General features: G+C 56.8%; 2 protein-coding genes across 40 annotated transcripts in view; one reads left to right on the plus strand and one right to left on the minus strand.

The window, feature by feature from the left end:
• FAM234A (family with sequence similarity 234 member A) overlaps window positions 1-18,229 on the minus strand; it is a 29,129-nt gene extending 10,900 nt beyond the window's left edge. Inside the window, exon 1 of one of the 2 annotated variants that reach the window (XM_008253161.5) lies at window positions 18,159-18,229. The gene's annotated coding sequence lies outside the window, so the exon portion shown is untranslated. Of the gene's footprint in view, window positions 1-5,959; window positions 6,176-18,158 lie in introns of those variants that run through there. The other variant, XM_051842130.3, reaches the window with a different exon arrangement.
• Window positions 18,230-21,687: 3,458 nt separating this feature from the next.
• Window positions 21,688-26,321, plus strand: part of LUC7L (LUC7 like) — a 31,952-nt gene continuing 27,318 nt past the window's right edge. For 5 of the 38 annotated variants that reach the window (XR_016226255.1, XR_016226254.1, XR_016226253.1 and 2 more), the window contains exons 1-4: window positions 21,723-21,907; window positions 22,547-22,617; window positions 23,589-23,683; window positions 25,730-25,828. Coding sequence is in view for 17 of the 38 variants with exons in the window: in XM_070064220.2 (XP_069920321.2) it covers window positions 25,733-25,828 (96 nt within the window). In the remaining 21 variants the exon portion in view is untranslated. Of the gene's footprint in view, window positions 21,908-22,029; window positions 22,461-22,546; window positions 23,514-23,588; window positions 23,684-25,729; window positions 25,829-26,321 lie in introns of those variants that run through there. The other 33 variants (XR_016226248.1, XR_016226247.1, XR_016226246.1 and 30 more) reach the window with 20 other exon arrangements.

A 26,321-nucleotide genomic window follows, 5' to 3' on the forward strand; every position in this document is an offset into this window, starting at 1 on the left:
GGACAGTTTGCAGGTAGGAGGGAGGTTATGGGGGGAAAACACTGTAATCCAAAAGTTGTGCTTCCAAAATTTATATTTATTGAATAAAAGTTTTCTAATTCAGATAATGATGTGGTACTCATTATTATCTCCACGTGTTGAGTCATTTAGGCAGAGCTGCTAAACACAGCCTGGGAAAAGGGGAGTTCCGGTACAGGCCTGTGTACGCTCAGCATCTCCGGTTCTGTACGGCAGACGGTTGCTTTACTGACAATTACATCCCCCTAAATTCTCCAAGCATGACAGTGCTAGACTACTTGAAACTAAAGGTCTAAGCAAGTCACAAGAGGTGTGACGAGCCACAAAAAGTCTGAGAGGAGTAAATCTTGGAAGAAAAATTTATGTGTTAGGCCGGCGCCGTGGCTCAATAGGCTAATCCTCCACCTTGCGGCGCCGGCACACCGGGTTCTAGTCCCGGTCAGGGCGCCGGATTCTGTCCCGGTTGCCCCTCTTCCAGGCCAGCTCTCTGCTATGGCCAGGGAGTGCAGTGGAGGATGGCCCAGGTGCTTGGGCCCTGCACCCCATGGGAGACCAGGAAAAGCACCTGGATCCTGGCTCCTGCCATCGGATCAGCGCGGTGCGCCGGCTGCAGCGGCGGCCATTGGAGGGTGAACCAACGGCAAAGGAAGACCTTTCTCTCTGTCTCTCTCTCTCACTGTCCACTCTGCCTGTCAAAAAAAAAAAAAAAGAAAAATTTATGTGTGATAAAATTGATCATAATTTTAAATAGTGTTTACAAATTTTTTTTTTTTTTTGACAGGCAGAGTGGACAGTGAGAGAGAGAGAGAGACAGAGAGAAAGGTCTTCCTTTGCCGTTGGTTCACTCTCCAATGGCCACTGCGGCTGGCGCGCTGCGGCCAGCGCACCGCGCTGATCCGATGGCAGGAGCCAGGTACTTATCCTGCTCTCCCATGGGGTGCAGGGCCCAAACACTTGGGCCATCCTCCACTGCACTCCCTGGCCACAGCAGAGAGCTGGCCTGGAAGAGGGGCAACCGGGACAGAATCCGGCGCCCCGACCGGGACTAGAACCCGGTGTGCCGGCGCCGCTAGGTGGAGGATTAGCCCAGTGAGCCGCGGCGCCGGCCTACAAATTTTTCTACAAATTGAGCGTTACTTTCAAAGTTACATTGACATTAAGTTCTGATCTTCCGTAAAGCAATGAGTTGTAGAAACATGTGAACCAACATGTGAGTATCTGGAAACAGCCTTGATCTTGAATTTAAAAATCTGTGTTTGCAAAAACCCGTAACGTTTCCAGCTTCTGTTTAATTGGTTACTCTCTGCCAATTTTCATTTTTTAATTCATTTATTTGAAAGGCAGAGATACACAAAAGGGGCAGAGGGAGAGAGGGAGAGGGAGAGGGAGAGGGAGAGGGAGAGGGAGAGGACGAGAGGGAGAGGGAGAGAGGGAGAGAGGGGGAGAGGGAGAGGGAGAGGGAGAGAGGGAGGGGGAGAGGACAGGGAGAGGGAGAGGGAGAGAGGGAGAGAGGGAGAGGGAGAGGGAGAGAGGGAGGGGGAGAGGACAGGGAGAGGGAGAGAGGGAGAGGGAGGGGGAGAGGGAGGGGGAGAGAAGGACAGGGAGAGGGAGAGAGAGAGGGAGAGAGGGAGAGGGAGGGGGAGAGGACAGGGAGAGGGAGAGGGAGAGGGAGAGGGAGAGGGAGAGGGAGAGGGAGAGGGAGAGGGAGAGGACAGGGAAAGGGAGAGGGAGAGGGAGAGGGAGCTTCCACCTCCTGCTTCACTCCCCAAATGACCACAATGGCTGTGCTGAGCCAAGCAGAAGCCAGGAGCCTCTTCTGGGTTTCGCCTGTGGGGGCAGGGTCCCAAGCACTGGGCCAGCATCCACTGCCCTCCCAGGTGCATCAGCAGGGAGCTGAACTGGAAGCGGATCAGCCTGGTCTTGAAGCAGCAACCAGATGGGATGCCGGCACTGTGGGCGGGGGCTTAGCCTTCTGTGCCACAGAGCTGGCTCCTCTCCAACTTTCTAGTTCGGGCCTATAAGCTCTTTCCTGACACTGTTAAATTGTTCCAAATTCTGGAGTGATTTCATGTGCTCTTATATTTACGGTTTTTATTTCTGATTTTTCTGACAACCAAAAAGGCACAGATTTGGTGTTCTGCTAAAGTAATCTATTGCGTTCTCTACTGTCTGTCAAGCTCTGATCGTTGGACAGCACTGAATAAAAGTTAAAATTACTGTAAATATGTACTTACTTAAAAGATCTGGTCACTCTATTGTGATTAGCTCTGGTCCACAACTGGTAAAGCCACCCTGACTAGTGGATGGACATTAAAGGGCAATAAAGCCCACAGGGGGTGACCCACCCGAGACCCTGGGTGCAGGAACCAGGCTCAACCGCCCCCAGGCCCCTTGCACAGCAGCTGGCAACACATCAGCTGCACGGGCAGCTTGTGAGACAGCCGAGAGAAAAGTTCCCAGCGGCTTGCAGAAGCCCCTACTCCCTGCTTCCCACAGCTGCAAGCCCCTGCGGCCCACCAGGGCAGGTCCCCTCCTCAGCCAGACAAAACCCAGCCCTCCGTGCCCGGTGCCCAGTGCTCCTCTTTGCTTCAATAAAGCAGCCTGGCTCCGTGGAGGTCAGCTCCGGCTCCTTTTTGCATCTCTTTCCTGTGGGTACGCAAGGCCAGAACCTCGAGCTACTCCAAACCTAACGACAGGATTTCGCAACGGGGAGGAATTCCACTTCAGATACTTTAAGCTCTCTTGGCATCTTTAACAGATTTTCTGAAAATCAGGTTCTCAGCCTTCTGGACTCTGGTATTTCCAGTTGGGCCTCTGGAAACGTCAAAGGATACATCTCTCCTCTTGCAGAGATAAGAACCAATTAGGCTATTTGGATGATATTAAAAGTGTTGCAAGATGTGAAATGATGCTAAACTTCAGTTATGAGCATTTTTCTTTAGCTGCTCCAGTCTCAGCCTTGCTAGCCAGATTCTTTAGAGAGGGACTCACAAAGGCTCAGTCAAGCTAACAGTGAACAGCCAGGCATTGCCAGTTCCAAACGCGGGTCAGAAGGGAGGAAGGGTTCCAAAAGAGACGTAGACTGAGGCCGGTTACGCAGCAGACACTGGACAGCGGGGTCCCAGGAGCCCAGGAAAGCTCACAGCTACACGGTCAAAGTCTGGAAGCCCTGAAAACTTACTGGACGAATCTGAAAACTGTTCTGTATTGCACAGTAGGTTCTAGTACACATTCATGGCTTACATGTTAACACTAGTTAAAAGTGGCAAAGCAAGGCCGGTGCCACGGCTCACTAGGCTAATCCTCTGCCTTGCGGCGCCTGCACCCCGGGTTCTAGTCCCAGTCGGGGTGCCAGATTCTGTCCCGGTTGCCCCTCTTCCAGGCCAGCTCTCTGCTGTGGCCCAGGAGGGCAGTGGAGGTTGGCCCAAGTCCTTGGGCCCTGCACCCCATGGGAGACCAGGATAAGTACCTGGCTCCTGCCATCGGATCAGCACGGTGCGCCGGCCGTGGCAGCCATTGGAAGGTGAACCAATGGCAAAAAAAAAAAAAAAAGTGGCAAAGCAGCAGAAGATAACCCAAGCACTTGGGCCCCTGCACCTGCATGGGAGACCGGGAAGAAGCCCTGGCTGCTGGCTTTGGCCTGGCCCAGCTTTGGCTGTTGCGGCAGTCTGGGGAGTGAACCAGCAGATGGAAGACCTTTCTCTCTGTCTCTCCCTCTCATTGTCTGTAACTCTCTAACAAATAAATAACTTATAAAAAGAAGGAAAAACAAACCAACCAACCAGCAACCCAGGCCCGTCACCCACTGGCTGCACGGTGAAAATCTTGGAGCCTAGGGAAGGCAGAAGCGCCCTCCAAGACCGGGCTCGCAGTGAGCAGGGCTGGGCTGAGCTCACGCCTCCCCCTGCTCCTGCAGCTGGGAAGGTGACATCCCTGACTCCCTGCTACCTTTGATTCCCAGATTTATAGAAGGCGTGGGTGGCTGACCTTTTTCTGTAGTAATGCCCAGCCACAAACAGAGGCCCAAAGAGCACAGGCAGAGAATGCGGCTGAACTGCAGGCTCCACAGCTGGAGCTGTTTTGCTATGTGCACAATAAACGAGCAGAACGCCCCTCTGCGTTCCAGAGGGAGAGGGAGACCATGTCCAAACACATGGACAGGACATGTGATCTCACCTGAAGGACAGTCTCATGGGCACGGTCTTAACTCAGAGAAATACCAAGTGTCAGGACGTGCCCATGACCATAGCTTTCCAGCTCACCCTGATACTAAAATAGGTCTTCCAAAATGAGGGATGGGCTGAGCACCCGTGGCTGCCATCCTAAAAGTCGCCTCTGTGGTTTGTGTTCCTGGAGACCAGGAGAGGGAGGAGGGAGCTAAGCAGGAACAGTGTCGGGATGGGTGGCAGGTCCCCTAACTGCTGCTTCACACGGTCATCTGCCGTCAAGCAGACAGGGCAAACAGCTGTCGTGACGGAGCCGGCTTCCGAGGAGCCCTGTCAGCTCTGCCAAGAGCCAGGCCACTGCAAACGAATTACCCTGGGGGTTGAAGGGGGATGGGCTGTGGTGTAGCAGGTACAGCCATGTCCTACAGCACTGGCATCCCATATGGACGCCAGTTCAAATCCCAGCTGTTCCACTTCTGATCCAGCTCCCTGCTAATGGCCTGAGAAAGTAGCAGAAGATGGCCTAAGTGCCCGGGTCCCTGCACACACACACACACACACACACACACACACACACCAGTGCCTGGGCCCCTGTATACACACACACACACACACACAGCCCCCCACCCACCCCGGTGAGAGACCCAGAAGAAGCTCCTGGCTCCTGGCTCCTGGCTTCAGTCTGGTCCAGCCTTGGCCATTGTGGCCATTTGGGGAGAGTGAAACAGTGGATGGAAAATCGATTTTTTTTCTCTTTATCTCTGCCTTTCAAATAAATACAGAAAAATCTTTTTTAAAAAATGTTGATGGCAGGCCGGCGCCGTGGCTCACTTGGCTAATCCTCTGCCTGTGGCGCCGCATCCCATATGGGCACCGGGTTCTAGTCCCGGCTGCTCCTCTTCCAGGCCAGCTCTCTGCTGTGGCCCGGGAGTGCAGTGGAGGATGGCCCAAGTGCTTGGGCCCTGCACCCCATGGGAGACCAGGAAGAGGCTCCTGGCTCCTGGCTTCAGATCAGCGCAGCGCGCCAGCCGTAGCGACCATTTTGGGGGTGAACCAATGGAAGAAGACCTTTCTCTCTGTCTCTCCCTCTCACTGTCTGTAACTCTACCTCTCAAATAAATAAATAAAATTAAAAAAAAAAAAAAGCAATGAAGTGCTGACACGGAAATAATGAAGGGAACAGGCAGGCTGAGTCCTGCGGAATCCACACAGCAGGCAGGCCCAGGGCAGGAGGCAGGTCAAAGGCTGCGGAGGGCGGGGCTGAGCCCAGGGCTCTGCGACCTGCGTTCCACCACCACCTAGAGCAAACCAGCATGCAGGCGCCTCCCTCCCACAGGCAGAGCCAGCGAGTGAGGACGTGTGGTCACTAAACCCAGCCCCAGCAGCCCTGCCCTGGGCGTGGGGCAGGTGTGGCACGGTGTCTGCAAAAGGTAACCAGGCAAAAAGCCGGCAGCAGAAGCTGGGAGTGGAGGGCTACCGGCCGAGGGCTCAGGGCCTAAAGAGGAGAAAACCACCAGCCAGCAGGCGCAGCCCGTGCTCCATGCGAACAGACGCTTGAAATGTCTACAACACAAATGTGGCCGAGGAAAGCAAGCGGAGTGGGGAGGAGAACGCTACGACTGTAGATTCCATCTTGAGAGCCCGATTACCACGCAAGCTCAGGCCTGGCTGCCGCCACGGGCCCGGGAGCCTGCCGGGAGAGCGGGAGAGGCACAGGGAAGCCACCAGTCTGGCAGAACGCCCCTCCATCCCACGAGCCCGTCTCCCAGACCTACCTGGGAGGGTGCGCTCAACCTCAGCTCCTGGCCAGCCACGTGCACACCCAACCTCTGGGTCTGGGCTGAGTCTGTGCCTTCAAAAACCAGGCAAATGCAGGGGTTCAGCAGCCGCGGGTAAGGTGCACCGCAGGCAGCCTGGAAGGGCACGATGGCACTCAGCCTTGGCGCCACAGCAGAACCACCGGGTACTTTCACAATCAGGATGCCACACCCCCTGGCCAATTAAAGCAGCCTCTCTTGGGGAGGGGGCAGGCGGGCGGGCGGGCGGTGCCCGGCAATTCCAAGGTGCCACCAAGGAGAGACGCCCTGGCCAAGAAATCTGCCCTTGTTCTGCTCGTCCACTTTGGCCATCAGACAGCAGCCACATTCGTCTACTGCCAGCCTGGGGAAAGGAAAGCAACCAAGAGCGAGCCTGTCCCCGTCCTGTCCTGGTCTCCGTCCCTGTCCTGCCCCTGTCCTGTCCTGTCCTGTCCCCCATTCTGTCCCTCTGGGCTTCCTCAGTTATCCAAAAGCTTAGTCCAAAGGCAAACCTCACACTAGTAAATGGAGCTATTCCATTTCTTAAAAAAAGAAAAAAAAAGATTGATTTATTTATTCACAGGCAGAGTGACCAGAAAGACAGAGACTTCCATCCACCGTTTCACTCCCCAAATGGCTGCAATGGCCTGAGCTGAGCCAGGCTGAAGCCAGGAGCTCCATCCAGCTCTCCCACACGGTGGCAAGGGTCCAAGACCGTGTGCCATCACCTGCTGCTTCTCAGGGCATTAGCAGGGGCGTGGATCAGGGGCAGAGCAGCTGGGTGCCGATGCAGTGAGCAGCACTGAACCTGTGGTGCCCTGGTGTTTCTGAATGTGACTAGACGCCAGGTAAAAGTAAAGGGAAAAAAACCTCAAACTGTTATCTCTACTTCAGGGTCTGCTGTCGTCGGACCACATGGGACGTCCGGTCAGGAGGAGGGTCTGCACCCGGGGGGGGGCTTCCGGCTCAGGCCGTCCTGAGAGCATTCCCTCCAGGCACCACTCAGCTCTGGGTACAATTCAGAAGCAGAGAGGGGAAAACCCTCCGAAGGCTCACTGGAACACAGCTGGAAGTCGAGTGACCTACCACGGGGCCGGGCTCTGCTCACAGCCAGAGCCTTCCGACGGCGAGCGTCGCGATGCAGGAGGTGCTGTGAATCTGTCTGGGCAGACAGCCCGAGCCTGGGCCGTGCCACAGGCCTCCCGGCTGCCCGCGCACCCGGCTCCCGTGCCCGGCAGTGCCCACTGGCCCTGACGCCCGGCGAGCGCCTCAGGAGTCCGAGGAGCAGTCTTCCACAAACGCCTTCAGGTGGTTTCACCGCTGTCCTGCTGACGCTCCCCGCGCCGGCACTGTCCTGTCCAGTGTGGCACAACTCCTCCCCATCGAACCCCACCCATCCCACAAGCCGATGGTGAACGCCACCTTATTTTTAAACCTTTCTGGGTTTTCTAACCACACATGACCCAAAAGCAATGTTGCTTCTGGCTACTTTTGAAGGATGGTGTTTGTCTGAAAACGCCAAAAAGAGAACATCCTAACTTGGGAACACAAATCCAACACACCCCAAGTCACCGTCAGCTCCGCCTAATATTCTGGGACTCGGCACGGTCAGGTGCAGCAGCCGTGGGGCTCTGGGCTGAGCCTGTGTTCGTGTCCGGCCCCGCCCTCCACCTGCGGCACCGCAGGCACAGCACCAAGCTTCTCTACCCCGGCAAGGTTCTCAGCTGCCCGAAGCTCAGCGCCAACTCAGGCAGGAAAGACTTCCTGCGAGGAGACCGCGGCACCCAGGGCTGCCAAAAGACGCAGCACACTCAGAGCACCCGGCACCGCGGGGGACAGCGGCCGCGGCAGCACCAAGGTCACAGCCTCGGGGCAGGCGGCTGAGACGCTGTTGGGCGCCAGCGCCCTTGGGTCCCTGGAGTCTCTCACAGTGGGGATTCCCCCAGCACAGGTAGTTCTGCGAGCAACCTAGAACCCTCAGACCAGACACTCGTCCATTTCCCTGTTCCTCCCCCAGTCTGGAGCCAGCAGTGAGCACCAGGCACCGAGTCCTGCGGAACACACAGACAGGAGCGGTCCCCCAGAGCTCTTCAAAATGAGGAATCCAGGAATGGTGGCTCCCACTTCTGCAGCCTGAGCCTGGAGCAGCCCAGGCCTCACTGCAGGCACTGCCAGAAGGCCATGGTCCTTACCCTGGGGCAAATTCTGGCCCTGCGGGATTATTATTTTTTTAAAAAAACATTTATGGGGCTGGTGCCGTGGCGCAGTAGGTTAATCCTACGCCTGCTGTGCTGGCATCCCATGTGGGCACTGGTTCCAATCCCAGCTGCTCCACTTCCGATCCAGCTCTCTGCTGTGGCCTGGGAAAGCAGTGGAAGATGTCCCAAGTCCTTGGCCCTGCACCCGCGTGGGAGACCCAGAGGAAGCTCCTGGCTCCGGATCAGCGCAGCTCCGGCCTTTGCAGCCAATTGGGGAGAGAACCAGCGGATGGAAGACCTCTCTCTCTGTGTAACTCTCTCAAATAAATAAATCTTAAAAAAAAAAAAATCTCATAAAGATGGATGTACAAGTGAGCACACAGATGGCTTCCCAGTCTAGGAGGCTCCCTGGAGGCAGTACTACCTCTGCAGCACCTTGTGAGGCTGTAATTAGCTCAAAACATTTTTTTTAAGTCAAAGAAAAGAAACCCTTTAGCAAAGGGGGTGGGGCCAGAGGTCACACCAGTTTAAGAGGCCCCAGCACGATGTCTCAAAGCCAGCGCACTATGAAGCTATTCCAAAGACAGGAGGTTGTTTGTGGAGCTTTGCAGTCACTTGGAAGCTGGAAGAATGTCCGAGACCCCGGCCACCGGCGGGCCCCCACCCCGCCATCATTGCTGGAACCCCAGGCAGCCACTCCCAGCTCCTCACAGCACAGCGCGCTTGGCCCCCTCACCTACCGCGCAAAGCCAAGCCCAGAGTTCAAGAAGGGTCACTTCCGCAGGCATCAGTGGCCGCAGGGCGGTGAGCGCCTCCTAACTCCCTCACGCAGGGTGCAGGCTCGAGTGAGCTGTGTGTCAGGGTCTGACCTGGATAATGACCACCTTGGAGAACGTGAAAAGCTCATCAGAAATTCCTTCTGAGGATCTCCCAGGACAACTCTGCTCCTGGAAGTTAGGGGTGGTCATAAAGGCCTCCCCAGCAACACAGCCAAGGATGGCCAGTTCACACTCCCGTGTGGTGCAAAGACAGACCACAGGAAATGGATCAACGGTGTTTCCTCTGCTGTGGTCACCGACGCCATCTGCAGCACTGCCCAAGGACCTCTCCACTCACTGCCGGTGAGGCCGGGAGCCAGGCAGACACCAGAACCCCAGGGTCAGGCCACGGGCTTTTTTTTTTTTTTTTGACAGGTAGAGTTACAGACAGTGAGAGAGAGACAGAGAGAAAGGTCTTCCTTCCGTTCGTTCACTCCCCAAATGGCTGCTACGGCCAGCGTGCTGCGCCGATCCAAAGCCAGGAGCCAGGTGCTTCCTCCTGGTCTCCCACGCGGGTGCAGGGGCCCAAGCACTTGGACCATCCTCCACTGCACTCCCGGGCCACAGCAGAGAGCTGGACTGGAAGAGGAGCAACCAGGACAGAATCTGGCGCCCCAACCGGGACTAGAACCTGGGGTGCTGGCGCCGCAGGCGGAGGATTAGCCTAGTGAGCCACCGCACTGGCCCAGGCCACGGCTTTTTAGCCTAGGCCCATCCCACACTGCAGTGCCAGCTCCTGATGGCAGCTCCCACCCACGAGGCACTGGCAGGCACTGGAGACAGCTCAACCAACGGGTCCTGCCGCCCAGGTGGGAGACCCCGACTGAACCTGTGGCTCCTGGCTTTTGCTAGGGAAGGCCTTTGCAAGCATTTGAGTTTTAAAACCCGAAAATCAGCAAGTAGAGCGCCAAGAATGGCTTCTGAAACATGCGTGGGCTCTCCGAGGGACTTGGGATCTCACAGGAGAGCTTCCCAGGGAGCAGGGCGTGGAGACGCAGCACAGCGTGGGGACGACGTCCAGGCCAGACTCAGCCCCGTCCCCCACGCCACTTGGTGGTCCAGGCCAGACTCAGCCCTGTCCCCCACGCCACTCGCTGAAGTGCCGCGGCTCTGGGCCACCCGCAGCCCCGGGCAAGCGCGGCGACCTTCCGGAGGCCTGGGGAGAGGGCGTCAAGGTTGGATTTCCTTCTGGGCGCAGGAAGCGTCCGGACACTCTGGGCCGCCTTCAGGAGCAGGGAGGCCACAGCGGCTCTGGTGGACGAGCGGTGAGGTCTGCGCCCCACTGCGGAGAAGGCAGACCTCTGGGCACTGCGGCTTCTGGCTCCCGAGGGAAGTTCCACAGGCGCCACCCTGACCCTCGCAGTCCCCAAACAGAGCATTTACAGGAACTCTAGGCTTCTGTTTCAAGTCACAGCTATCGTTAAGTTCCACTTAAAGAGCGGGAAAGGGGAACCTAAAGGGGGTCTTGCCTCTAAGACCACGAGGCATCTGTGAACCAGACTGAAGAAGCATCCTGGCAGCCAGCACCGTGCAGGGCGGCCAGCCCCTGCGGCTCTGCGGGGCTCTGAGGACCACTGCTGCTCAGGGGCAAGCTGTACTCTCGCGGGGGAAGCGGACATCAGCCGTACCTGTCACCAGGCCAACAGATGCGTTACAGGAAAACAGAAACCCTCATCCGTGTGTGCACAGAGAAGTCAAACACTCTCCAGACACCAGAGGGCACACAGAACTGTCCTCTGAAAGAAACCTGTTAAAATGTAACAGGCACTGGGCCCCCCGCTGTGGCCTAGCGGGTAAAGCCCTGCCTGCAGTGCCAGCATCCCATATGGGTGCCGGTTCCAGTCCTGGCTGCTCCACTTCCGATCCAGCTCTCTGCTGTGGCCTGGGAAAGCAGTGGAAGATGGCCCGAGTCCTTGGGTCCCTGCACCTGTGTGGGAGACCTGGAAGAAGCTCCTGGCTCCTGGCTTCAGATCAGTCTAGCTCCGGCTGTTGCGGCCCTTTGGGGAGTGAACCAGCATTGGAAGACCCCTCTCTCTCTCTGCCTCTCTGTAACCCTTCCAAATAAATAAATCTTTATAAAATCTATGTCTTGCCAGCGCCGCGGCTCAATTGGCTAATCCTCCACCTAGCAGCGCCGGCACACCGGGTTCTAGTCCCGGTTGCCCCTCTTCCAGGCCAGCTCTCTGCTATGGCCCGGGAGTGCAGTGGAGGTTGGCCCAAGTGCTTGGGCCCTGCACCCCATGGAAGACCAGGATAAGCACCTGGCTCCTGCCATCGGATCAGTGCGGTGCGCCGGCCGCAGTGGGCGGTCATTAGAGGGTGAACCAACAGCAGAGAAAGACCTTTCTCTCTCTCTCTCTCACTGTCCACTCTGCCTGTCAAAAATAAATAAATAAATAAATAAAATCCATGTCTTGACTTAATATCAAGCAAAACGAGAAATAAACAAAAATATGAGGGAAAGAAAATGCATCAGTGTGATATTAAGGTAAAAAATGACTCACCAGGATAAACTAAACACATGGCCCTTGCATGTGATTTTTTAAGCAGATTAATACCCTGGCCTACGGATGTATCAGAAACCGTCAGGCACTCAGCTTCTGCCATCAGGGGTGCTGGGCGGCCACAGCTGTGCGGAGGGGAAACTCGTCACTGGCCCACCAGCTGTTCACGGTCCTCACGACTGCGCCACGGTACTGCAGAAAGGAGAGGAGAGGAGAGGTGCCTCCAGGAACAGCGGACAGCGCCAGGGCAGCACACCAGCGCAGGGTGGGGCGGCAGCAGGGCCGGCCCCCGAGACGACCTCGGGCTCCGCTTTCTGTTCCAACTTCCGGCTGACGCACACCCTGGGAAGCAGCAGTGCTGGCTCAGGCAGCTCAGGCCTTTCTCTATCTGTTTTTAAAGATCATTTATTTATTTGAAAGACAGAGTGAGAGAGACAGAGACAGAGCTCTTCTGCCCACTTCCCAAAGGCCTCAACAGCAGAGGATGGGCCAGGCCAGCGTCAGGAGCCAGAGCTTCATGCGGGTCCCCCGCGAGCGCAGGGGCCGAGTACCTGGGCCATCCTCCGGGGCTTCCTGGGCACGCTGGCAGGGAGCTGGATCAGAACCGGTGCCCATTTGGAATGCCATGGCTTAAATTAACTGTATGTCTTAAAATCACAACTTTAAACTGTTTATCTAATTTTATTTGAAGGGCCGAGAGACACAGAGAAAGAGACAGAGGCAGACAAAACCAGATCTTCCATCTGCTGATTCCCTCCTCAAAAGCCCAGCTCAGCTAAGGCCAGTCTGAAGGCAGGAGCTCAGGACTCAATCCAGCCGCCCCATGTCGACAGCACCTGAGCCAGCCCCTGCTGCCTCCCTAGAAGCAGGGCCATCTGAACCCAGGCACTGGGATACGGGCTCTGTGGACATCCCAAGAAGCATCTAGCTGCTTGAAACACTGATTGACGAAGGGAGAAAGAAATACTCCATCTCCTGGTTCACGTTCCCAAACCCACGACAGCCAGACCTGGGCCAGGCTGAAGCCAGGAGCCCAGACGCCATCAGGGTCTCCATGTGGGTGGCAGGGGCCCAAGTCCTTGAGCCATCATCAGATGCCTCCCGAGGTGCACATCAGCAGGAAGCTGGAATGGAAGCAGAGACCAGGCCCTGGAGCAGCACCCCAATCCGGGACACTGGCACCCTGAGGGACACCCGCTGCTGCACCACACACCTGCCACGGGGTAGGAGCAGAACTTCCGGAAGGACTTCGGGGCGGGGGGGGGGGGTGTCTACACTGCGATCCCTGTGGATGAATGAAGACGGCGTCTACACTGCGATCCCTGCGGCTGAATGAAGACGGCGTCTACACTGCGATCCCTGCGGCTGAATGAAGACGGCGTCTACACTGCGATCCCTGCGGCTGAATGAAGACGGCGTCTACACTGCGATCCCTGCGGCTGAATGAAGACGGCGTCTACACTGCGATCCCTGCGGCTGAATGAAGATGGCCCACATGTGTTTGCAGACAACTGCACGCTACCACTACTCAAAGGAAACTTTCTCTTGCATTACTCAACCTCGTCAAAACGGCAATTTTACAAAAGCAGACTTTTTAAAAAGCAAGGGCAGCTGCAAATTAAAATAAACAAAAATAAATAAAATAGAGCAAAAAATTACACCTGTAACTTGAGAGCAAAAAGCACATTTAAATAAGAAGAGAAATGAGATTGATGCGAACAGCACATAGCTCTTTTAATTTTTCATTATTTCAAAAATTTTGTTTTTTACTTTTATTTCATTTTATTTGAAAGTCAGAGAAACAGACAAAGAGAGATCTTCCATTTGATGGTTCACTCCCCAGATGTGGGCCACACTGAAGCCAGGAGCCAGGACTCCGCCGGCTCTCGGAGGTGGGAGGGAGGGGCCCAGGGACAGGCCACCGTGGACTGCCTGCAGGACGCAGCACCATGAAGCTGGGACTCCAGTCAGCGCTTGGCAAGGTGCTCCGGTGCCCCAGCCAGTGCCTCAGCCCCACACCACAGCACCCACTCCCAGCAGAAGCCTGGTAAACGGAGAAGACCGTGTGGGGTGCTTAGTGGAAAGGTCTGGTTACAGGTGAACTTCACTCCTGAGCTTTACTAGTAAGGAAAAATGGAAGGATTTTGTCAACGGATTGAAGAAACAATCACTCAACACTCCAGCACTCCATATTGACAGGGTCGAAAGTCATTCTTTAAAAAAGATTTCTTTATTTATTTGAAAGGTAGAGTTACAGAGAGAGAGGGACAGACAGAGGTCTCCCAACTGCTGGCTCACTCCCACATGGCCACAGTGGCCAGGGCTGAGCCGGCCAAGCCAGGAACTTCATCAGGACCTCCCACGTGGGTGGCAAAGTAGCTGGGTCAGAAGCAGAACAGCTAGGACACGAACTGGCACCTTACGGGACGCGGTGTTGTAGGGGCGGTGGCTGATCCGCTGAGGACTGGCCCCTGGACTACTTCTCTAGGAATCATCCAGAACAAGTGACCCTTGTTCATCTCACCGGGCCTGGTTGTTCTCTAACCTGTGAGCGGCCTGTGGATAGCCTTTGGCCACCTGGCGTGCACCGTGCCTAGAAAAGCAGGGGGTGTGTGTGCTGAACACTTGGCCCGTGCTACTGCTCCGGCCTGGGACGCCCTGGCTCTTCTTAGCCGTCCCCGGCTTGGCTGAAACAGCACCGAAGTTTCCCGTGACCACTGCTGCCCCTGGTGGCTTACCTCCTACACCAGGGAATTCTACTTCCTCCAAGTACTCATCTCATTCCTCTTACCTGGGAGAGGGGAAACGTTTGAGGCCCAGTGCAATCTGCGGTGTCCCCTGAGCCCAACACATAGCGGGCACTCAATAAACGCAGGTCAGGTGGGCGAGGAGAGTGCATGGGGTACGTCTCTAGACAAGTCCAAACAGGGACCGAATCAGGCAACGCACAAAAGGCCCGAGTTTCCAGGTATTCATGATCCGTCACCACCACCCATCTCACAGCAAGCGTGCCTGCACGCCTGTCCGAAAGCCAGCGGACGATTTAGCAGTGTCCTTTCTATGACAGGCTGCACCACGGCCGGGAGTGGCCTGTGTCCCGACACCACGTGGGGCTCTGGTAAGAGCTGAGCGCAGCAGAAGTCAGACAATGACAGCTATAGTTTCAGTTGTTTACAGCGAACAAGTGCTCCTTCTCTTCCCCGAGAACAGCCCTAAGACAAGAACAGGCACGTAACCATCATTCACGAGAACAGATGTTAAGGTCATGGCTCCCTGCCGAAGGCAAAAATATCCCAGCACACGCTCCCAAGCCGCTGCGTGGGTCCTTTCCTTATGTAGCTGAAACACCTTTTAAATTTGTATTTACTGGGGCCAGCGCTGTGGAGGAGCTAGTAAAGTCACCGCTGTGCTGGCATCCCATACAGGTGCCGGTTTCAGTCCCGGCTGCTCCACTTCGATCCAGCTCTCTGATGTGGCCTGGGGGTGCAGTGGAAGATGGCCCAAGTCCTTGGGCCCCTGCACCCACGTGGGAGACCTAGAAGAAGCTCCTGGCTCCTTCCTGGCTTCAGGTCAGCCCAGCTCTGGCTGTTGCGGCCATCTTCCACTGCTTTCCCAGGCACATTAGTGGGAAGTTGGATCAAAAGCAGAGCAGCCTGGGGCCGGTGCTGTGGTGCAGCAGGTTAATACCCTGGCCTGCAGCACTGGCATCCCATATGGGCGCCAGTTCGAATCCCAGCTGCTCCACTTCTGATCCAGCTCTCTGCTGTGGCCTGGGAGAGCAGTGGAAGATGGCCCGAGTCCTTGGGCCCCTCACCCATGTGGGAGACCTGGAAGAAACTCCTGGCTTTGGTTTGGCACAGCTCTGGCCGTTGCTGCCATCTGGGGAGTGAACCAGCGGATGGAAGAACTCTCTCTCTGTCTCTATCTCTCTCTGTAACTTTGTCTTTCAAATAAATAAAATAAATCTTTAAAAAAACAAAAACGCAGAGCAGCTGGACACAAACTGGGACCTAATGGGAGGCTGGCATTGCGGCAGAGGTTTTACCCGCTACGCCCACGCTGGCCTCGTCTCCCCTTTTCAGACGCTGCTGAGGCCGGGTTTTTCCTTCCCAGTGCTGTCAGACAGCTTTCTAAGAGTCTCCCCACCACGTCACTCCCCTGCGGAGAGCTCGAGTGACTCCCCTCAGCTGCGATCAGTCCAGGTCTTTTCGCACCTGGCCGCCAGCCACCTCTGTGCCGTCCTCTCTCTCCAAGCCCACACCCGGCGTCTGTTCCAGTCCTGTTTCCCCCGGAGCCACGGCACTGTTCATCCTCACTCATTCGCCTGCTCTCCTGCACCAAGTAACTCAGACTTTGTCTTCAACCCGCTGGTGCCGCCCGCCCTGCTGGCTAAGGGCCCTCGCACTGCTCCGCGGTCAAAGATCAGACCCCACCCAGAGGCGAGAACTGGAGGGCACACGTTCGTTTTATTGCCTTGTTTTCCAACGACAAAGCTCAGTGCCTAGCACAAAACCAGCGTCAGCATCAGCTGCCGGAACACGTGTCCGGGTCTCTCCCCACTCTGCTCACACACTGCCTTGGAGGGGCCCTTCATCAACGCATTCAGCTAGCAGAAGCAGCTGCTTCTCTTGCAAGACAGAGTTGGGGGGGGGGGGGGAGAGAGAGAGAGAAAGAGAGGGAGAGAGACTGATCTTCCATCCACTGGGTCACTCCCCAAGTGGCCGCAACAGCAGGAACTGGGCTTCATCCAAAGCCAGGAGCCAGGAGCTTCTTCCAGGTCTCCTACATGGGCGGAGGGGCCCTAGCACTTGGGCCATCTTTGGAGCAGCCAGGACTCGAGTTGGTGCCCATATGGGGTGCTGGTGGCGGCCTTACCCGCTACGCCACGGCACCGGACAGGCATATGGGGCCAACGGTCCAGGCTGGTTGGTATGCTGAAATCCCGTACTGGAATGACCAGCTCTCAATTACTGCTGCCCACACAGGAGGTGTGGAGGACTCCTGGCTCCTGGCTTCAGCCCGGCCTAGCCCTGGCTGTTGGGGCCTTCTGGGGAGTGAACCAGAGGATGTGAGATCTGTCCCTCCCTCTCTGTCATTCCGCCTCTCAAAACTAAATTTAAAAATCTTCAGACACAAATGAATGAATGGTATGGCTCAGAGGCAGGGGCCACGTGACTGTCGGACGGCCATCTGTCCCCTGTCAGGCAGCAGCACTTTCCCACACGCTGGTCTGGCGGAACTGGTGCCCCTCACTTCGGGGCGGGCTCCTGACCGGGACCTGGCTAACTCCATTCACAAAGACCAGGCCTTCAGCCGCAATGACAGACACCCTTTTCCAACAGGGCTGTTCAGTGCCACGGCTTTAAAATACACTTACAGGCCTGGCGCTTCGGCGCAGTGGGTTAAGCTGCCATCCCCAGCACCAGCACCCCTCATGGGGGACGGTTTGTGTCCCGGCTGCTCCACAATCACAACTCCCCACCAATGTGTCTGGGAAAGCCATGGAGGATGGCCCAGGGGCGTGGGCCCCTGCAGAGCAAGCTCCTGGCTCCTGGCATCAGGCTGGCCTAGCCCCAGCCTGGGGAGTGAACCAGCAGATGGAGGACCGCTCTCTCGTCTCTCCCTCGCTACCTCGACCTTTCGCATACATAAAATAGATTCGGTCCCGGGGTACACAGCGGCCCGTCTCGCCGTGTCTCAGGGCACACTGTGTGGAGAGGCCGGACGGGAGACCCAAGGAGGCCGCCAAAGCAGACAATGAAGACTGTGCACCAGCCTCCTGCAACGGGACCCGGCAGCCCCAGGCGAGACGCTGGGCCACGGGAGCCACAGACACTGCAGGTAACGCTTGTGGCTGCGGCCCGTTAAACCGTGTTAAGCTGGCGCACAGCCGCAGACAAGACTAGCAGGGAGAACGGAAGGAGAGCCTCGGGGCGGGGTGTGGCGATGCATCCCGCGTGGGAGCGCCCATGTCAGAGCTCCAGCCTTCCACTAACGCACGTGGCCCACGCTCCGGTCCCGGCGCCCTCCTGGGAAACCGACTGGAGACCTGGCTTTGGGCTGGCCAGCCCTGGCTGTTCCAGGCAGATCAAAGCGCGCGCGCGCTCTCGCTCTCCACAGCTAGAGCCGATCGTGAACTAGGTCGGTCCCGTCCCGGCCGTGTGCCTGGCCGCCGCACGTGCGCTCGGGGCCGCGAGGCTCCGCTCCCGCGCCGCACGCCTCCGGGAGCACCCAGCACCCAAGCCGCCCGCCTGCGGCGCGCCCCGCCTGTCGGCGGCCCACCAAGGCGGGCTCCGCGAGTGACCGGCCGACCCGCCCACAGCAGCCGCACAGGCCACTCGGGCCATCGCAGCGGCGCCCGCCTGGCCGGTCCTCCGGGCATGAGGGTTCCCGTGCCTCTGGGGAAAACGGGGGCTTGAACTGCACTGAAGCCCAGGCCGCGGGGACGGGGAGGCCGGGAGAACCCCTTCGGGGGCGTCGGCTCCCACCGCAGCCCGCCGACCGCACCCCCGTCCTCGGCGCGGTGGACTCAAGCGCTGAGGGGACCGGCGGGGACCGTCGAGGAGCCGTGGTAGCCGAGGCGGGGAGACGGCGCCCCAGGACTGACGGACTGACGGACAGGCGGGCCCGCGAGCCCCGCGGGGTCGCCCTCACTCACCTGCCGCGCCGTCCGCTCGCCCGGCAGCCAGGCAGACGCCGGCTCCGCAGGCCCCGCCCCCGCGTCACTTCCGGCCGGCCAGAGCGGGGGGGCCGGAAGCGGGCCCAGAGGCCCCGCCCCGCCCCTCGGGCCCGCCCCCTCGGGCCCCCGCCCACCCCGAGGCCCCGCCCCTCGGGCCCCGCCTGGTTGCCGAGCAACGCGGCGCGTGTCCGTGCCCTCTGGCCTCTCGCCGCTGGCCTGTGGCAGGCCGCTGGCCTCCCCGGTCCCCAGAACGGCTCCCGCGGCGCCTCCCGCCTCGCTCCCCTGTGACCTCGGGTAGACTCGCGGACCTGAAAGATGGCGCGGGACTGGGCTCCCCCGCGTGTGTGCGACCGGCCGCCCGCGCACGTCCACGCAGCCTGCTCTGCCTGGGGGTCCAGCTGGCGCGCCGCAGCACTGACTTCCTGAGACCCTAACGTCCGGCACCGCCGCCTCCCATTCAGAGAGCCTGTGTTCCAGCCCCCGCTCTGCTGCCCGCGCCCGCTTTTTCTTTCAAAGGCAGAGCGACAGAGAGAGCACCACTCCCCAGGTGCCCGCAACAGCTCGGGCAGGACCAGGCTCATGCAGGCTTCCTCCGTGGGTGACACATGCCCTGAGCCACCCCCTGCGGAGGGGCTCGGGACTAAAGTCAGGCGCGACCAGCACCGCCAGCGCCTTCCCAGCAATCACACGAGGTGGGCGCCCTCTGACAAGTGCTTCCCAGCGACGAGGTAGTGCAGGTTTCCCCGCGCCAGCAGGGAGCTGGATCGGAAGCCGAGCAGCCAGGACTCGAACCAGCACCTGTGTGGGATGCCAGTGCCGCAGGCGGAGGCTTAACCTACCGCCACCGCGCAGGACCCTAAAATAACTCTTAAAAAAGAAACAGTCCGCCTTTGGGGAACCAGCATTGTGGCACAGCAGGTCAGCTGCCACCTGTGACACTGGCATCCCATCTGTGATGCTGCGTCCTGTACGGGCTCCAGTTTGAGACTGGCTGCTCCACCTCTGATCCAGCCCCCTGCTGATGCACCTGGGAAAGCAGTGGAGGATGGCCCATGTGCACAGCCCGCAGCGCTCATGTGGGAGACCTGGAAGAATCTCCCAGCTCCTGGCTCAGACATCGGGGGAGTGAGCCAGCAGACAAGCTCTGTCTCTCCCTCTTTGTTACTCTGGTTTCAAATGAATAACTAAAAAAAGAGCCCACCTTGGAGTCAGCTGATATTTTCTAGGGTATGTTTATTTCCTATTAGATTGACTTCTTTTTATCTCCTTTATGTTCTATGTAGTTATACTGTTTTCTAACTCCTCAACTAGAATTCTTTTAAAATATTTTAAGCATTAAAAACTATATGTTGGGGCTGGCGCCAAGGCGCAGTAGGTCAATCCTCCGCCTGAGGTGCCGGCATCCCATATGGGCACCGCTTCGAGTCCCAGCTGCCCCTCTTCTGATCCAACTCTCTGCTGTGGCCTGGGAGAGCAGTGGAAGATGCCCAAGTCCTTGGGCCCCTGCACCCACGTGGGAGACCTAGAAGAAGCTCCTGGCTCCTTCCTGGCTTCAGGTCAGCCCAGCTCTGGCTGTTGCGGCCATCTGGGGAGTGAACCAGCAGATGGAAGACCTCTCTCTCTGTCTCCCTCTCACTGTCTGTAAACTCTACTTGTCAAATAAATAAATAAATATATTTTTAAAAAACTATGTTGTCCTTTAACTATCATTTTTGGTGTACCCTTGCAAGTTTGAACGTGTAATCTCTTCAATACTATTCCTTTATAACCATGTTTTATTTAGCGTATGAGTTATTCCACTTTTTTAAGAGGCAGAGACAACAGGCAGTGAGAAAGAGCATTCCCAGGTACTTGTTCGTTTCCCAAATGCCTGCAATGGCCTGGCCAAGGCTGGAAGCCAGCAACTCAATCCACTTCTTCCACAAGTGTAGCAGGAGCCCAGTTTCTTGGGCCATTACTGCCGTCTCCTGCATTAGCAGGAAGCTGGAGTTAAGAGCTGGATATCACACCCAGTACTCCAGTGTGTGAGGCGTGTGTCTTACCTTTCACCTCAACTCTGGGCCACATGCCCATGCCCGATAACGGATTAGAATGCGTATTTCCCTAAACTCTCACCAGTACTTGGTTGTAAGATTTTAAAATAATTTTTTAGAAAGATTTATGTCCTTATGTGAAAGGCTGAGTTACACAGAGACAGACAGATCTCCCATCTGCTGCTGGTTCACTCCTCAGGTAGTTGCAATGGTTGGGGTTAGGGTTGGGGCCAGGAGCCAGGAGTTTCGTCTGGGTCTCCAGCGTGGGTGGCAGGGGCCCAAGTGTGTGGACCGTCTTCCTCTGCTTTGCCAGGTGCATTAGCAGGGAGCCAGATTGGAAGTGGAGCAGCCGGGACTGGAACCTGCTCTTACAGGTTGCTGGAGTTGCAGGCAGCAGCTTAACCGACTGTGCCACACCAGCACCTACGATTTTTAAGAATTTTGACAATGTAGTAGATACCTAATTCCGTTGTTTAAATGCGTTTGTTCGAATGTCCATTTGGAAACAAAGTCGTGTCTTAAAACAGAATTTAAACCTGGTCTCAGAGTTTGGATGGTTTTGAATCTTGTTGGATTCTTGAAACTATAACATCCAATTACCGCTTGTGGACTGTGTTCAAGGACGGGGTGACTGCAAGTCGTGCTCACGCCTGGGCAGCTCCCTGCCCGCCCGCGCGTCTGGGGCAGCTCCGTGCCGCGTCCTTTCCCGCGGCTGTTTGACCGCTTGGCCCTGGCGCCAGGCGTTCCTGGCTCCCAGGCATTTCCCACGTTTGTGCCCGGCTTTGCCACATCCAGAACCCCCGACGGCGAGACCTGGGGACCAGGTTCCACGGAGTCGGAGCGGGGCCTCTACGCCTGCGACCCGCTGTGCCCGCGTCTGCACCCAGGGGCAGGGGCCCACTCTCCCGGGCGAGGGCTACGAGGCAGGCAGGGCCAGCGCTGTTCCCGGCGGCTCCGCGGCCCTGGCCCGCGACGCTTCCTCTACACCGCCGGCCTCGGACCTTCCAGCACCAGAGCCTTCGCAGAGCCCGACTGCCCAGCGGGGCCAGAATCCTCAGTGCCGAGCGGGCTCCGGACAGAAGTTCGGGGCGGGGGCAGACCCTGAGGCGGGGAGACCCTCCCGGAAGGTCCACGATGAGACGAGCCCGGGTCAGGGTTGCGGCCTCGGAGTGGACACGGGACACACGCGCACTGTGGCGGCAGCAGTGTCCGCGGGCCCTGGACGAGCCTCCGAACCCCGCACCGCGGGAGGCACCTGTGGGGTCCGCGTGGGCTCAGGACGGCGACGAACAGCACGAGCTTCATCTTCCCGTTCCTATCTGACTTATAAACCCTCGTCTCCCTAGGGCATGCAGTTCGCCGTAAAGCGGGGGCTGGGGCCTGGCTCCGCCCCTTGGGCCGCCCCGCTGACCGGCCGCAGCCTCGGGCTCCCCGGGCTCGGAGGGAAACTACAGTTCCCGGCAGGCCGTGCGCGGGCGCGACGCACTTCCTCCCGGCGTGCCGCGCGGGCGACAGGAGCCGGCCGTCTCGAGGCCGACGCGACTCGTCGCCGCCGCCGCCGCCGCCGCCGCCGCCGCGGACCCCCCTCCTGAGAGGACCTGTCGCGGCTGCTTCCGCCGCCTCTGCCGGCCACCATGTCCGCCCAGGCGCAGATGCGGGCTCTGCTGGACCAGCTCATGGGCACGGCGCGGGACGGTGAGTCGGGGCGGCCGGCCCGGCGAGGGGCTGGGCGGGAGAGAGGCGAGGCCGCCGAGCGGCCTGAGGCGGGGGCCTCGATCGTCTGCGCCTGCGCCGCTCCCCTCCCCCGCGCGCCGACCGCGGGCGCCGGGCCTTTGTCTGCGCCCTGGGAGTCCGCGCCGGCGGCCGGGCCCCGCTGCGGGGCGGCGCCGCGGCCCGGGCCGTCCTCGTCGTGCGCCGTCGCTGAGGGAGCCGCGCCTCGGGCTGTTCCGGGGGGTAGCAGCCGGGCGCTCGGGGGCCCGGCCCCGGGGGCTGCCGTGGCGGGGCTCCTGCGGGTACTCCCGGGCCCGCGCTCGGCAGTCGTCGGCTAGGTCGTACGTAGGGCGGAGCGCAGGGGCCTGGTGCTTGTCTCTGGAGAAGGCGGGCGCTTCGTGCTGTTGCGCACCGCTGTGGTTGGCGTGCTCTTCTCGACCGGTGATGAGGTTGTAAAGGCCACACTGGCAGGTCGGCAGGGCAGGGCAGACTCCTCGCACTGGACTTCGTAGGAGAAGTAGCGCTTGTAGCTTTCTTTGTATGTTGAGTTGCTTTTGAATTGCTTCCCATATTTTTATTTCATACAAACTGAACAATTGTGGCCCCTCTATTTTATTTATAAAGGTTCAGTGTATCTTTGCCTGCCTACATCAATCTGCAAGGGAGTTGCAGAAAAGCCTCATGTTCATCGAGCCGTGAGTCACAACCAATTTCTAAGCTGTTATAACAAAAAAGTGTTTGCTTTTTTCACAAGTAACTTTAAAAGTGTAGTTTAGAAAGAAAACATTTTCAGTAAAGACACTACATTAATTCTGGATGCTTGCAAATCCTAAAATATATTCCTCCTCTAGCGTTGCACAGCTCTGTGCGTGTACACAGGTCAGCTTTAAAATCTGTCACGTGCCACTTTGCCTTTACCTTGTATCGTTCCCCCGACTTCCTCACTGCAGGTGTGGGCAAGAACACTTTCCCCTTAAAACTTCTCAGCAGCGGGCATAAAATTCTGCAGCTGAGGGCTTGAAGAATGCAGATGGGACAGTGTGTGTTGGAGCTCGCAGTGTGTATTGACTGACCTCGTCCCCTCTCGCTCTCTTCGGTATTGTCTTGCTAAAAGTGACTCCCAGGTGCCAGCTCTCCTGCGGGTGGGGATGCAAGGGGGTAGGAAAAACAGGTCCAGGTTATTAACAGCGATAAGAGTTTGAAAGCTTTGTTCTTCATGTAATTTGGGGCAGCACACTGCCCGTGCGTTTTTCCCGAAACAGAAAGATAAGTCGAATAAGTAGCTTTTGTTTGTGGAGATTACCAGCTGTCAGTCCTACTTGGTGGTTCGTGGCACTCTGACTAGCATGGGTTTGGTGCCGCAGTGCCCACGTGTAAATGCAGGCTGACGGGGCTTTCGGTGGTCAGCCTTCCCTTCTGACTCCTTGACTTCTTTGGCACAGCGATGGAGTCAGATCTCATTGTGATTCTTCATGAAACGCTCAGCCTCAGAGAAAAATGTGTGTTCTGCTCCAGAAGTAAATATCTCTAGATGAGCCTGTCAGTGTATTTGTTGGGGAGAACACAGACATGATAGTCTGCAGACCACCAGGTGAATTGTGGCACCAGAGACCCTTGTGGTTAGTTTGGTAACACTGTCTTATTTACAACCACAAATGAATTTCAGGAGACGAAACCAGACAGAGAGTCAAGTTTACAGATGACCGTGTCTGCAAGAGCCACCTCCTGGACTGCTGCCCCCATGACATCCTGGCTGGGACGGTAGGTGCATTTTGGGGAACACTCACACATGGGCGTTGTGTAGACAGAGAAGGTTTTTCAGGTTGATTCTCTTGTCTTTTTTTTTTTTTTTTTTTTTTTTTTTTTTTTTTTTTTGACAGGCAGAGTTAGCCAGTGAGAGAGAGAGAGAGAGAAAGGTCTTCCTTCCGTTCGTTCACCCCCCAAATGGCCACTACGGCCGGCACTGTGCCGATCCAAAGCCAGGAGCCAGGTGCTTCCTCCTGGTCTCCACGCGGGTACAGGGGCCCAAGCACTTGGGCCATCCTCCACTGCCCTCCTGGGCCACAGCAGAGAGCTGGACTGGAAGAGGGGCAACTGGGACAGAATCCGGTGCCCCAACCGGGACTAGAACCCCGTGTGCCGGCGTCACGGGCGGAGGATTAGCCTAGTGAGCCGCGGTGCCGACTGATTTTTGTTTTTTAAAGTTTTTTTATTTACTTGAAAGAGTTAGAGAGAGAGAGACAGGGAGGGAGGGAGGGAGGGAGGTCTTCCATCCAATGGTTCACTCCCCAGTTGGCCACAAATGCCGGAGCTGCGCGGATCTGAAGCCAAGAACTTCCTCCAGGTCTCCCATGTGGGTGCAGGGGCCCAAGGACTTGGGCCATCTTCCACTCCTTTCCCAGGCCAGAGCAGAGAGCTGGATGGGAAGTGCAGCAGCTGGGACTTGCACTGGTGCCCATATGGGATGCCAGCACTGCAGGTGGCAGCTTTACCTACTACAATACAGTGCTGGCCCCAAAAGTTGATTTTAAGTGAAATTTAATCTCTACAATGCAGCAGTTGTTTGCCCAGCCCCTTGTTGGCTGTTTTGCTGGTGATCCAAAAAGATACTTTGTTAGTGAGTGTGACACATACTTCCTGTATGGCTCAAGGGCCAGGCACTCCAGAGCTCTCCATACTAAGGATTTTTGTGACTCATTAAGTCTTTGAAATGTAGCTTAAAGGAGCTTCCGGATCCACTCCAATGTGACTTTGGTTTTTCGTATATTTTTGTTAGTTGTGTAGCTGTGCTTTTGTCTGATCAAGGGGTCACCTGCTTGGGTTGTTGGGTTTTATAAATAGATGATCTGTAACTTCCTTAGTGCTGTTTACATGGCCAGAGGTAGGAGGTATGTACTCGGGGTGTAGATAAGAGATGAGCTGTGTTGTCTGATTGTTCTGCCTGTGGTTGGAGCACATAGTAACATATCAAGCTAATCTTATAATGCAGATCATTTTGTTTTAAAGATTTATTTATTTGAAAGCCAGGAGCTTTCTCATGGGTCTCCCACATGGGTGCAGTGGCCCAAGCACTTGAGCCACCCTCCATGGCTTTCCCAGGCGCATTAGCAGGGAGCTGGATCGCAAGTGGAGCAGCCAGGACTTGAACCAGCACTCATATGGGATGCTGGCGTCACAGGCAGGGCTTTACTCACTATGCCACAATTTTGGCCCCTGTTTATTTGAAGGAAGAGTTAAAGAAAAATCTCCTATGTACTGTTTGCTCCCCAGATGGCTGCAGCAGCCTGTGCTGAGCCAGGCTGGGGCTTTACCTGCTGCCCCACAGCTCTGGTCTCATTTGTTCCCTGTAGTGTTGAGAGAGCTACACAGAGAGAGGTGTTAGGTTGGATGATCATTGCCAGAACCGCGGTTTCTGCTTGCTCTTGGCCTTGTCTGCACCTGGGGCACGGAACACCTGGAGCAGTCAGGGTTGCAGGAAGCACTTCCTGGACACCCCTGGCGGTGCTGCTGTTTTCTGGCCCTCTTGCCAGTTGCACCTCCCTGCTGGTGGTTACTGAATGCTGAGACCTATCCAAACGCAAGACTGGCAAAAGCTGTTCATGTCGTTTCCATGGCTATGATCCAGTTATCTCTCGATCTGAGAGGCCCAAGCCTTCTCACTCTCAGGTACATCACTCCCATGTGTCATGCAGTCATGCTGGGTAAAAACCTGTTTGGTTTTCTTACCATAGTCTCAGTATTTAAACAATCTGTCGCATGCTTTGTATGGTTGGTGTTCATGTGTCATTTTTGTTTCTTTTCCCACAGCGCATGGACTTAGGAGAATGCACCAAAATCCACGACCTGGCCCTCCGAGCAGATTATGAGATTGCCAGTAAAGAGAGAGAGCTGTTTTTTGAGTTGGATGTAAGTTTTATTTGGTGTTGAGTTCATCCTTACTGTGAAGAACCAAATACTGAACTAGCCAGACTCATGTAACAGGTGTAAGTTGTGAAGCCAGATGGTGACATGGACACTTGTCGTCCTCCCCTCTAGCTGGGAGCTAGAACAGGCCAATACCATTTTCTGTTCCTCCCGCTTTTTTTTGCCATTTATTTGAGAGGCAGAGAGACAGAACTGCCATCTGCTGGTTCATTCCCCACATGTTCATTGTGGTTGGGGCTGAGCAGAGGCCCGAGCAGGGAGCTGGGAAGTCAGTCCAGGTCCGCTAGGTGAGAAAGGGGACCCACGCACTTGAGCTACTACTGCCGCCTTCCAGGGTGTGCGTTGGCAGGAGATGGAGTCCGAAGCAGAACTGGGGCCCCAGACCGAGGCACTCTGAGAAGGGATACCAGGTCCCAAGTGACATCTCAGCTGTTGTACCACATTTTTCTTCTCCACCCACCAATCCATGCCAGCG

The sequence above is a fragment of the Oryctolagus cuniculus genome, chromosome 19 (assembly GCF_051225735.1).
Source record: "Oryctolagus cuniculus isolate XC-2025 breed Fujian yellow rabbit chromosome 19, ASM5122573v1, whole genome shotgun sequence".
Classification (NCBI taxonomy): Eukaryota; Metazoa; Chordata; class Mammalia; order Lagomorpha; family Leporidae; genus Oryctolagus; species Oryctolagus cuniculus.